General features: G+C 43.2%; 1 protein-coding gene across 1 annotated transcript in view; it reads right to left on the bottom strand.

Moving 5' to 3' along the window:
• The window catches only part of Gclc (glutamate-cysteine ligase catalytic subunit), a 39,415-nt gene that overhangs the window by 4,319 nt on the left and 21,888 nt on the right, over positions 1–13,208 (bottom strand). The window contains exons 4-12 of the mRNA XM_005073712.4: positions 11,046–11,159; positions 9,420–9,478; positions 9,194–9,327; positions 5,715–5,789; positions 5,232–5,348; positions 4,329–4,467; positions 3,791–3,903; positions 3,264–3,356; positions 2,869–2,973 (exon numbers count right to left, since the gene is read on the bottom strand). Of these exons, the coding sequence (XP_005073769.1) occupies positions 2,869–2,973; positions 3,264–3,356; positions 3,791–3,903; positions 4,329–4,467; positions 5,232–5,348; positions 5,715–5,789; positions 9,194–9,327; positions 9,420–9,478; positions 11,046–11,159 (949 nt within the window). The remainder of the gene's footprint in view (positions 1–2,868; positions 2,974–3,263; positions 3,357–3,790; positions 3,904–4,328; positions 4,468–5,231; positions 5,349–5,714; positions 5,790–9,193; positions 9,328–9,419; positions 9,479–11,045; positions 11,160–13,208) is intronic.

Genomic DNA, 13,208 nt, shown 5'->3' with positions numbered 1-13,208 from the left:
TTATGCATCTCCTGCCCACCACATTAAATGTCTCCAAGAATATCACTTCAATCTGCTGTACAGCCAGCCAGTGCTGTCACTAGCCCACCCGACACATCTACCTCACACTTCATTTTGTATGACACGCTGTCATTCCTGTCATCTTTTTAAAACGTCACTGTGTATCCCCTATCTCCAGCATTTGCCCTTGTTTTGGGAATGTCTTACAAAAGCAAACCATACTGGAATGTTGCAATTTGATGTCACCTGTTTCTTCTTAAAAACATTTTTACATGCATTTGTTTATCTTTGTGTGTATGAGAAGATGGCTTGTGTGGGAGACAATTCTCTTCCACTACCACATGAGTCCTGAGACTCTACCTCAGGTCACCAGGCTTGGAGGCGAGTCCTTTCCTGCACAGCCACCTCTCCAGTCCTTTTTGTCGCCACTTATCTTTACTGCTTCTCTTCACACTCCCTCCCTTACTCCATTTTTATAATGCTAAGAAGTTTTCCTTCTCTAACTTCAGTTCTAAACAAATGCTCTTTTTACTTTGGTTATCTTTTGTTTGACACAGGTTCTTGCTTATGGAGCCGAGGTGGCCTTTAATTTGTGAGCCTCCTGCCTCAGCTTCCCAAGTGCTTGAGATCCATGGCGCATCCTGCCATTGATGATTAATAAATAGCTTTGTATTTCTTATTCTTTGTGGTCATAAGAAACACTCACACGTTAGGCAAGGGCTCTGCCAGTGAGCTATACTCCCATATGCTTTAGTTCTGATTAAAATTGCTTACTGAGTGTATGTGAAGGTGTGGGAACACAGGCGTCACATGATACACATGTAGTAGTCAGAGGAGAACTTGCAGGAGTCAGTTCTAGTCTTCCACCGTGTAGATTCCAGGGATCTGAACTCAGGTCACTGGGCTCAGTGGCATGCACCATTACCCACGGAACCATCTTGTAGCTCTGTTTCCTTTTTTTAAAAGATTCACTTTGCCCGCATGTATTTGTGTGTACCATGTGTATACAGTGCCCACGGAGCCAGAAGAAGTTAGTGGAACCCCCAACCCAAATTATAAGTTACAGCTGGTTGTGATCATGAGTGTGCTGGGAACCAAACCTTGGTCCTCTGCAATAGTAGTTAGTGCTAGTAACTGGTTAGTCATCTTTCCAGACCATTTTATTTGTTTTTTAATAGCAGTTTTTAAAGTATTATTCTCTAAATGTCCAGCATTAGGATGCACTTGCCCAAATCTGAGTGTCTGTGTCACTTCAAAATATCTGATCCCCAGTGTGACAGGGTTAGGATCCTGGGAGCTTTTGCCCTTCTGAATGGAACACAGCCATTATTGAAGGCCTCAGATTAGAATGGAGTTAAGAGAGTTGTTGTATAGTACCCACTTCCCATGCCTCAAGTCCTAGGTTCTTCTCCACCACTAAATAAAACCAACACCGAAGTGGGGGAAAACCATAAAAGAGAGATCTCTCCAAAGCTAGGCAGGCCCCTTTGTCATCTGTGGACACAGAAGAATGTATCATCTAAGAATGAGAAAGTGGCCCGTGCCACATAGCATCTGCACCCCACCCTCACCCCCAGTGTTAGTTGGCTTTTATGTCAAATTGATACAAGGTAGGGCCACCTTGGACGAGGCGACCTCAGCTGATGAACTGCCTCTATTAGACTGGTCTGTAGGCAAGACTGGGGATGTATTTTCTTGATGATGATTGATCCCACCATGGTGGTACCACCTCTGGACAGGTGATCCTGGGTTGTATGAGAAAGCAGACTGCTAAGCTAGTAAGCCTTGAGCACCTGCCCTGCCCTCCCTCATGGTGAATTAGGACCTGGAATCTTAAGATTAAGAAACCTGTTCTAAGTTGCTTTTGGTTATAGTGTTTATGACAGTCACAGAAAACAAACTAGGATACACACGCACTAAATTATGCAAAAGAGACAAAGAAAGTACTTGGATGGGAAGTGCTCTGTCCATCTCTCTGGCATTAAATTCAGTAAAGAAGTAAATGCCACTTCCTTTTCTGCCCATCCTTACCGTCTGTCTCTCCTGTCCAGAGATACAAAACTCCTAGATTTGGGTGCTGGGGTTAACTGCTTCACTAGTGTCTAGTGAAGAAGCTGGAACCCTCTCTTAGGGATATTTTTTCTTAACTTTCTGTCAGCTTTGGGGCATCTACTCATGTTCACAAACAGAGGCCTGGATGAGTAGCACACAGGACTTTTCTATGGGTGGACTTGACTTAACTAGCAATAAGTCTCTGATTTCCTTCCAAGTTTGCCATGACAAAGCTGCTCTGACTCTTCTGCGGCCTGACTCCTTGGCAGACTCCACAGCAGCAGAGCCCTCACTTCGCTTAACAGTCTTTCCCATCCATTATTATGTCAAGAAGACACTGGCTCAAAAACTCATGGCCTTGACCACCTTAAGGACACACAGCTTCATGGCCTCTGAACAAGGACACACTCAAAAGTTCTGCACGCCAATTTCCTCCAGGAAGCCTTTTCTCTGGTCTTCCTGCGTGAGATTTGTAACTTTTAATTTGGTAATCCAATGCCATCACATCTTCCACAAACACCCCAAGTTTGGTTGCACTGAGTAAGCCTCCTGTCATCCTAATTTTGACACTGTAGACCAATGGACTGTTAGGGGAATGGCGCTAGTTTGTGGGACCATATCCAGCCATCATCTTTAAACAAAGTCTCTAGAAATAAATTTAGGCTAGTGGGGAAAACCAGAGTCAAACTAGAGACAGTTTATCCCAATGGGTAAGAAAACTCTTTATAAAGACAGTTCGGAACTGGACAGTGAATACAAGTAAGTAAACACATCTCCACTGTCCATGTCCACTGCTGTAATCACACCCACCATTACCTTGGAGAGTGGAATGAGGAAATCGAGTTTGTAGGAGAGGATCACCCTGGTGAGCAGAACCACAAATACCACATAGGCAGAGTTCTCAAAGTCTGTCAGCTGCACCTGGTGATGAGGACGGAAGTGTTAGGGACTGACTGCCTGCCCCAGCTCCCCCTCTCTAGCCCCTCAGACTGTATTATTCCCAAGCACTTCCATCTTCCCCATCTGAGGCTGGAAGCCCTCTATCCAGGTCCACGCTCTGATATCAACTCCCAGTGACTTTTGGAGTTGCTACTCATAGGCACATTTGGACTCCTACTGTTCTCAAATAAACACAGAGCCCTCTGAGAAGAACATGAGGAGGGTGGGGAGTAGAGAGAAGGGAGCTTCTGAGCAGAAAGCATGTGTCTCACCTCCATGGGTCTGAACTCTACTCTCCATCCAATATCTGAGTTTGGAGGAGGAGGCTTAAATCTCATTGTCTGCCAGTTTGTGGACTGAATATTCTATAACAACAAAAAGAAATAGGATAAAATCAACCTTTTATACATTTAGGTTAGATGACATGTATTTAATGAGGGACGAAGACTGTTTACTGCTCTCCATCTATACCTAAAACTTCCCAATTTGCAAACACAAGAAAGCTACAACTTTAAGACTTTGTTGAGTGTGACCGGTTAGAAAACTGGGTGTTTAAGTGTACCCTGGGAGTCAGGACATGTCTTCAACACTTCTTTTTGTGCAGCTTCCGTTTCAGTATCACAGAACTGAGAAATAAGTAGTAGGAACCATACAGAATATTTAAATTAACCTTTAGTTTTTCTTGGTTCTCTATTGCCCCAGGCAATGAAAGGCAGATTTCTTCTGCCACCAATTCTCACAGGCACAGAAACAATCCTGCCTTAGTTTGTGAAGCGAAATGCATTTGAATGGGAGATACCTCAAAATGGTCAGACTCGTTGGCATCATCCAGGTGTATTTTCTCTTCAAAAAGGGTGAGTGGATCTCTAATGAAGAGATGCGCAACATGCTGTGCCAAAAGATGATCAATGCCTGCAAAGACAGACCGCAGGGACTAACTGCAATGGGCAAGGCACCACGCACAGCTTCTAAGTCCGCAGACTGAAGAAAGGGTATCTAGACATAGGAGAGGGCTGGGTGGTTCAGTGTTCTCACCTTGCCCAGGATTTTATCCTATGGACACTGGGGAAGAGTCGGAGTTTACTCACTCCTCACACAATGCCTGCTGGGCACTGGTGTGGACCTAGATACAGAGCTCCAAAAAGTTCCTTTTGCTAAAAGTCAAGAAGATCTCACAAGTATTTGGAACTTGAAACTTTAGGAACAAGCAGCCTCATAAGAAAAGTTAGAGACTTCACACTAAAAACAGAAACCAGACCAGGAGTCAGCAAAAGTTGAAAGTGCTATGAAGAACAAAAGGTGCACATATGATCAGCTTAGGGGTGGGGGCTGCTCACCTTCTCGCAAGAGCTGCTCATAGATTTCATTATCGATGGTCAGGTCGATGTCATTGTATTTCTCACCACACTTAGACAGGTAGCTATCTATTGAATCATACCGAGATTTACTAATCCTAAAGCGATTGTTCTTCAGGGGCTAAAACAGAAGGAATGATCTGAGATGAACACCCAGGTAACTGTATAGAAGCACACTTGCATAGGGACCTGCATTCAATCCTTAGAACTCATGGTGGAGAAAATCGGACTTACAATGTTGCTCTCTGACTCTATACATATGCTGAGGAACATCTGCCCTCCCCAATCCATTGCACATTTGTCTCTATTTATGGATAATTATTAAAGGACCAGAGTAGACATGCCCTTAGTGGAGACTTCCTTTGTGGAAGCCCTTAAAAACATTGCTGCCCAGTCAGGGCCTCATCCTGGATGAACCTGGGTGCCTGGCTCTCGGTGGCTGATGGTGACGCACACTATTGGAGTTCAGAATTAAAAGGACTGGCTGCTATAGTTCAGCACTGATGGGAAATATTAACAGTGCTAACAGGGCAAAGCCTATGTTTCCAAATGAGACAATCACCTGACAACAAACTACACTTCCTACCAGAAACCACTGGGCACACAACACTCACACAGTGTGCAGAGCTGTCAGTGTGACTTCTAAGACAGAAAATAGGCACTGTTTACAAAAGCTACAACTAACACAGATTTCAAGCAAGGATAAAAACTGACTCCCCACCCAAACTAACCACCCTCCTCCTCACATACCCACTTAAAGCAAAGCCAGGCTCACCACCTGTGTTCTCTTCCCTTATGTGAACACTTCAAAATGCAAGTGGGTACAACATACGCACACCACCTGCTCGATGTAAAAGATCTATTAAGGAGAAAAACCATTCCTACCTCCAGTCCTCTCTCCTCCCGTGTTCTATCATCTACAGATGCAGAAATCACTCCCCAGCGACAATCAATGTCTGACACGTAGCCTCGGTAAAATGGAGATGCAGCACTCAAAGCCATCTAAAAACACAAGTGAGCAAATGCAGAATCAAAGTGCTGCATGCACGGGGCTTCCACCCATTCATCGGTCCATGCAGTCCTTGAGGTCCTACTGATGAAATCCCAGCTGCTATTTTATAAACAGAATGTACATAAAAGAACTCCAGGTCTTTATTTATTGTTGAGACAACTCTTCTACAACTCAAGGACACACTTAATAGAGGGAGAAAGGATGGTCACAGTCAAATACAGAATTAGCAAAAATAAGGAACTATAGCTTGTCTCCTCAGTTCTCCATCTATGTGTTATAAGTTCATTAAATAGCACACACATGTGGTCTTATTTTCTTCACAGATGTATTTAAAGAAAGACATACTTTCTACTTACAACAATTGGGCAGATAGTGGCCAACTGATCATAAAGGTATCTGGCTTCAGATATGCTGCAGGCTTGGAATGTTACCTGTTTAAGAATAAAAATGATTAAAATGACCACATAAAGTCATTAAAGTCATTATCAGGCCCCATAAGAAGTAAGTCAGAGAAGGAAGGTGGTGGGAAAGGAAGGTGTCACACCTCACAGAAGAGAAGGCTTTTAGGTATGAGCTTTGTTTACAAGTTGTCATAGGCAGGGCACTGGTAGCACACACCTTTAATCCCAGCACTTGGGAGGCAGAGGCAGGCGGATCTCTGGGAGTCTGAGACCAGTCTGGTTTACAAAGTGAGTTTCAGGACAGTCAAGACTATTATATAGAGAAACCCTGTCTCAAAAACAAAAACAACAACAACAACAAAAAAAAACAAAACCAAAAAAGTCTTTTGGCCTGATGCAGGAAATAATTTATGTGCTTAAACCTTGAAATAACAGTAGCCACCAAGTGCATTGTTAAGAATCTCCGTTCCAGTGGTTTGACTGTGTATCTCAACTATCCCTTATGACCTCAAACAAGCTCCATGGGAGGCACAGCTGCGTAACTGGCTACTGAAACAATTGTTTAGACAGTTCTGTGTCCTGATCTTCCTGTGGTTTCCATGCTAATGCTAAAGTGGGCAGCACATTTCAGTTATAAGAACTGACAATTCACCAGCCATCATGAGTTAAGAAAATGTGAAGCATGCTATTAAGGAAAAGGGGTTTCAAAGGCCACAATAAAAAACTGAGGGGGCTGGAAATGAGGCCACTGACAAGCAAGGCAAGGTAGTTTCTCCAGTGACATGGGACTTAGAAACCAACTTGTGAGGTTAGGGAAATAGGTCAATAGGTAAAGTGCTTGCCTTGTTAGCATTGGGACCCGAGTTTGATCCCTCGAACACCCAAATTTGGTTGTGGTGGCATGTGTTTATAGTCTTGGAGCTGGGGAGACAAAGACAGGCAGATTCCTAGGGCTTCTGGGCACTAGGCCAATGAGTGACCCTTGTGGACAGCAACCTGAGATTTGTCTCTGGTCTATACACACATGAAACAAGCATGCACACATGTACTTTATGTGTAGTAAGGATTCGATGTGGAATGGGAGAACTGGATAAGCAAAGCACTGCTTATTGGCTGTGGTCCTTCCAATCACCTGGGTAATCTATGATTCAGTCTTGCCATTCTGAATCCCAACCGTGTGGGGCAGTGTCTGCTACCCACTTACTAAATTTACAGTAGGTCGTGAAGGAAAATAGGATGATAAAGACAGAAACATGGGGAAAAGGTATGTTGATCTACTTTTAAAAAAATCTAACTATTTCCAGGTGTTGTAATACACAGATTCTGTTAGGTGTGTGTTTCTTAGTTGGTCTAGCTCCTTCCTGTGACTTCTGGTTATGTTAAAGTGTGTTACTATTTTTGAGTGAGCAGATAGTGTTATGAACATTTTTCCTGAGTGGTTTTGGCTGACTTTTCTCATTTAGCCTGGGACACAGCAGAGGATTTTGTAGGTACATCCTGGAAAACTAGCTTTAGAAAAATCTAAGAAAAATAACAACTGAAATTTGAAAGTTGCATTTCTAATGACTCAAGTTATTTTAAGTAAATTTCCCTGGCTCTAGAGCTAACAGTATGTCCACCAAGTCAAACAGAACATCACTATAGATGGGACCTTAGTAGAGAAAGCAAAACCAAGAAGCTCTGATACCTTAACTGAGGTAGAAACAGCAAGTTCTAGCTTTTGCTGTCCTCTTAAAGGATTGCATAGGAGGAAATGTCAGTCACTATGACACTGATGAGAGGCAAAGGAGGAACTATGAATACATGATGTCAGAAATAGAATCCAAAGTTTACCTAGAATCCAGTTTTGAAGCCATGTAATTTTCTTAAGTGGAGAAAACAAAACAAACAAACAAACAAACCCATAGCAGGATGACCATTTGTTTATCAAATAAAGATGTATCTTTCTTTGAGACAGTCTCACTCATACACGTGAGTACCAATAGCACTTGGTAAGCTCACAAACATGGAGGTGCTTTGTTTTGTTCAGTTGAGCCTCTCGTGAGCTAAAGCATTACTTCCCATCTTTTTTGGGTGCTTGTCTATAATAAATTCCTTCTGTTCCAGTCAGGAACTTTTGTGGCTATTTGTGAATTTATCTCATTTGTCACACATTTTCATTATCTGTGACTGCAACTTTTTAAAGTGGAATGTTTTAACTGGATATGTCAGGGGGTAGAAGTACTAAACTCATGCCTTAAATAGAATAGAGAACTGTGTCTTCTTCACACACGAAAATGTTTGCCCTTATTTACATAAATCAAGTGCACAAGGGAGAGAGTGTCCCCCTGGAATGGGTTACAGTAACTGTGCTTCCCTGGCTCAGTATAAACAAGAAAAGGCTGGGTTCTGAGAGCACTCCAGAATACTGAAGCCAGGTATTTTAAGTACTAGAGCTTAATGGTCCATTCCAGAAATGTTTGTGTTTAAGATAGGAAAGCAGATAATGCAGCCAAGTCAGCCTTTTTAAATGAAGTGTGGCCATTTCTAAGGGAACGGACTGGCCTCTGTTTGGAGGCCACGTATCTGATCCTACCTAACTATGTGGAGGAAACAAAATACCTTGTCCTTCATCGTGCTACAGAAACAGACAGCGTGGGAAAGTCTGACTTGGGTATTCAATTTGGATTATATCTGTAGTTTTAAAAACAGTTTGGAGGCTTATGTGACAAATGTGTGTACACCTGCAGCCTTGAGGGAAGAATGCCGAGTTTTATGGCCTCTGTGCTGAGGCTACAGCCCAGTTTAATAAAATGAGCCGAAAAAGTCATGGAGGTAGTTGAATGACTAAGCAGGGGCAGAGTCAGCAAACACCCATGGGCCTGTATGGGCGTGGAAGCTCTGCACTCCCCATTCTAGTCCTGGGCACAGTCACTGCCAGGGGCCATTGATTATTTGATTAGGCCCAGCAAAAATGCTAATTAAGTGACCAGAGAAGTACTATGTATCTCCTGTGTAACTTAACCAGGGGCAAGGCAAAAGGCTGTTAATATTTATTCCTTTTAAACAATGAGGTAACTTTGCACAAACAAAAATTTAAATGCCAAACAATCTTTCCCCTTGGATCACAAAATCATTGGATTCTCCCATCAGAGGTCATTTTCAGAAATAAAGTGACAGACCCTTGTCTAACATCCTCAGAGGCTGTCACTAGAGGGCAGTAAAAATCAGGCATCTAGAAAAAGAAGTCACAAATACTTTACATTTAAGTTTAGAAACAACCACACATCTTTGTGGTGAACTCTTAAATTCTTAGTCGAAAGACAGTTACAAATGAGGTTACTAAAACAATCTTGTTTCAGAAAAGCATGCTATTTTTAAACAAGAAACATACATAGAGTTAGTAAGAAGAAAGAGAGAGGAGACTTAGCCTCTTCAAGTAACAGAAGCAGTACCTGAAGACAGCAATTGCCCATCCCAAATCCCATGGCATCCATGTAGATATGGTCTGGCTTAGAAGCCTTTGCTGCCTCCTCATCTTCAGGAAACGTTTCTACAAATGGAGATGGTGTGTTCTTGTCTTTAAAGACTGCATTATCAATTAAAAGAAGAAGAAGAAACAGTTGAGAATCAAGGACAGCAGTTCTACAGGCCACACCCCGCCACGCCCCACAGACTTACTTGGCACGTTGATAACGACCTTTTCTCCTCGTCTATGCCGGATGTTTCTTGTTAGGGTGCTAAAACAACCAAACAGAAGAGAGGTCACCCAAGAGCTGCCACATTACAGAGTTTGAGCACATCGAAGGGGATGGAACTGAATGCTACCTCACACTAAAATGCCAACACAGCCTTGTGCCACATGTAACATGCTACTCTAAGAGTTTTCTAGAAGAGGCCTGGCATCCAGCTGCTCTCGGCTCTGGGTGGTGCCATCTCTCCTGCTCATCTAGTGCTAGCCCCAGCAAGGTCCAGCTCAGGTGTTCAAGGCCAGCCACAGTCTGGCTAATTTTAATGTTTCTCATAGAAACTCCAATGATTTTAGTCAAATTTGAGAACTTAGGCTTTGGTACCACTGACGTCTAAATCCTTTACTGCCTCAGTTCCCCAGTTCCTCGGCACTGACCTGACACTCGGTTATTGCACACACTATGGCCACCAAACACTTGCAACAACTAGTCCTAATTCAAACACATAGTTTCTACAGCACAAAGAAAGGAAAAAATGGCCTCAGCTTTTTGAAACTATTACAAATTGCAGTAACACTTTACATGGATGAGATTAAATACATTATAAAACTATGTTCACTTAGTTTTTATGTTAGCATGAGTAGTAGAGATTGGCATGGTGCTGTGACTGACTCAGCTTAAACACTACATCTGTTCTGACGCCTGCTTTCCCTCAGTTAGCCAGGACACAACATGGGGCATCCTGTGCTTTCCTTTTCTGTGAGGAATTTCGGTGCTAACATTTGGTAACTGTCATGGTCCATCTTTCCTTTAAACTCAATATTTTTCTCTTTAAACATATGAAAATGCTTCAAAGAAACTATATTTATAAATCTTTGTCTAGCTGGGCATGTTGGCACACACCTTTTATCCCAGCACTACAGAGGCAGGAGGATATCTATGAATTTGAGGCCAACCTAGACTACATTATGTATTCCAGGATAGCCAAGACTATATACAGACCCTGTCTCAACAACACAAAACAAAACCCAGCAGAGCAAATAAATAATCTGTGCCTATACTTACAAAGATTTTAAATGTGAAATATGCAGGGGCCTGTGAAAGGAATAACCTCTCAGAGTTCTTAGTGTCCCCACACTGGGTAGGAGGTTAGGTGAGCCCATAGGTACAAAGTCAAGATCCAGTTAGTGCAGGACCTACTCAACTTAAACGCTAAGAATTCAAATACAAACTACAGACTTAGAGGACACAAGGAGAAGGCCTGAGCTCTGACAGGTGCTGCACACATCTGACCTGGTCACAGCATATAGAGTAATACAGGGTGATCACAGGTGCTGGTGGTAACTTAGGAAAGGAAACCTCCCAATACACGTGCTTGCAGCATCAGGCCTGAGAACTACCTGTAATTAAAGTGGAGGAAAGGAGCCAAGGACTTTCAGGACGACTTGGAAATGGGCAAAGCAAATCTGGATGCAGGAAGCAAAAGGGAAATAGCTTTGGGCTGCTGTGGGTGTGAGCAGATGTGTGTCTGCTGTATCCTCTGAATCCGATATATGCCTGAGAGGAGTTCCCAAACCAAATACTGTATCCCAGAAGGCACAGTCTGAGCCACACTCACCCGAAGCGGGGGTGTTTGTTTATGGCTTCATCTGGAAAGAAGAGGGACTTGGATGCACCGCCTTCCTCTGGGTTCGGTTTGTGTTCCGGCATTGTGAATCCAGGGCAGCCTAGTCTGCAACCAATTGAGAAAGGAATAGGTGAGAAATGGCTTTAGAACCAATTAGCTATAGTATCACCATAATTTGCAATGGTTAACATCATCTAATTTCCAGGGCTGGAGAGATGGCTCAGTGGCTAAGAGCACTGGCTGCTATCCCAGAGATCCTGAGTTCAATTCCTAGCAACCACATGGCAGCTCACAACTGTCTGTAACTAGTTCCAGGGGATCCATGATCCTCTCACAGATACAGGTAGAGGCAAAGCACCAATGCACATAAAAATAAATCATCAGAAAAAAAAAGCCGAAGCATTTAATTTCCATCATTCCTTACTCGAGAGGGTCTAGCGGTGTTCCCAAACCAATGTAAATGCTGCGAATACCAGCCTCCTTATGGCCCCTTTCTCTACTCCAATTGCCTTGCACTGGGGTCTCATTTCTTACTCCAGCAGACTCTGACTTTATCAGTCTCCACTCAGCATCTAGAGACATTTACTCAGCTGCGCCAAGGACAGAAGGAATCCCTTGGTCACACGCTGCTCTGAGGTGTAAGTGCCCCCAAGTGCTCCACAAGGCTTTTTTTCCTCACTGAGGTGTAAGTGCCCCACAGGGCTTTGGACATGTTCTTCACTAGCTATAAATACTCAATTGTCTTCAACCTTGCTTACTGCATTGCCCCAACCTCCTGATGAATCTGGACCAAATGTTCTCATTTTTGCCTCTGCAGATCTCAGGAATCCCTCAAGGTTAAATAGTGTCTGTGTATCCCCAATTTACACCAGAGTGCCCTCTCATGTCCAAGATGCAACCTTATTGTCTACTTTAATCTCAAGAAGACCTCATTTGTGGTAAGGCAGTCCTTCCAAGCTAGCGAAAGAAAACAAGGCAGGCTCTTGACAGGGTTTAAATCAGCAAAGGACTACTAGCCCAGACCTTCTATAAAGTCACCCAGTCCTAGCAGGCTGCTCACCACCCTATACACAACTGAAGCTGTTGCTCTCATCAGAAAACAGAAAACCTAGCACCAAGGCCTCCTGGGCATTCATGAAGCAATTGTGCATCTTTTCTGAGGCCTTGAACTTGAAGAAGTCCCTTAGGAGAGTGACAGACATTAAGATGGGGGAATCTTAGCTTCCTAGACCCAGGTGGGATAAACAGCATTAAACTCAGGGTGCTATTCTGAATTCACAGCACTGCGTTTACCATTTGCCTGCACTGTCCACCAGAACATTCTACAATGATGGAGAGATTACACCTGTGCTGTCCAAAGCAACCACGAGCACCTGAAGTGAGGCCAGTCTGACCGAGAAGCGGGACTTTCACTGCATACAAAGTTCATTCAAATTCAATTTGGTACTGTTCCAGACTACAGAATTGTGTCTCTTTTCAGAGAAAAAAACTACAGTTTATACTTTAGCACAGCACTTCCTTCTCAATCCCATGATACAGCAAAACATCATTTAGAGCAGCCGCACAGGATTGGTTTTAAGATTTGCTTTCATTATTTTTAGTTATGTGTGTGCATGTGAGCATGTGCATGTCTGTGCAGCTGCCCTTGGAGGCAGGAGACATAGGATCTCTGGGAACTGGAGTTACAGGCAAGTATGAGCACCCAACGCAGGTTTTGGGAACTGAACTCACATCCACTGTAAGAGCAATCTGCACTCTCAATCAGAGTCTTCTTTCCAGCCCCTATGAGGAAGGTCTGAAGAACTAAATCGCTAATAATTATTACTGTTTCATTTACAAGTCCCCAAGAACCTCCCATCCTAGTGCATATAACTAGGTGGGGTTTTGTTTGTTTGTTTTTGTTTTTTATAAGAACTACAGACTTTCTGATGGAGGTATTCCTGTTTCAATTCTCTCCATAGTGAAGAAGTCACTATAAACCTGTTCTCCAGAGAACAACTATCCCATACAGAGCCTTTAACTGAACCAAGAGACACAGTAGAGTTTAGAAGTTGTCAAGTAACACCTATAGCCTGATCCTTAGGCTGCTACTCCATTATCCCTGGGTTTTCCACAAGTTACCTATAGCACTTATTCTTGGTATCGCTATTCTCC

This window comes from Mesocricetus auratus, unplaced genomic scaffold (genome assembly GCF_017639785.1).
Source record: "Mesocricetus auratus isolate SY011 unplaced genomic scaffold, BCM_Maur_2.0 Super-Scaffold_100691, whole genome shotgun sequence".
Taxonomy (NCBI): domain Eukaryota; kingdom Metazoa; phylum Chordata; class Mammalia; order Rodentia; family Cricetidae; genus Mesocricetus; species Mesocricetus auratus.
This window is presented reverse-complemented; position numbering and strand designations above follow the sequence as displayed.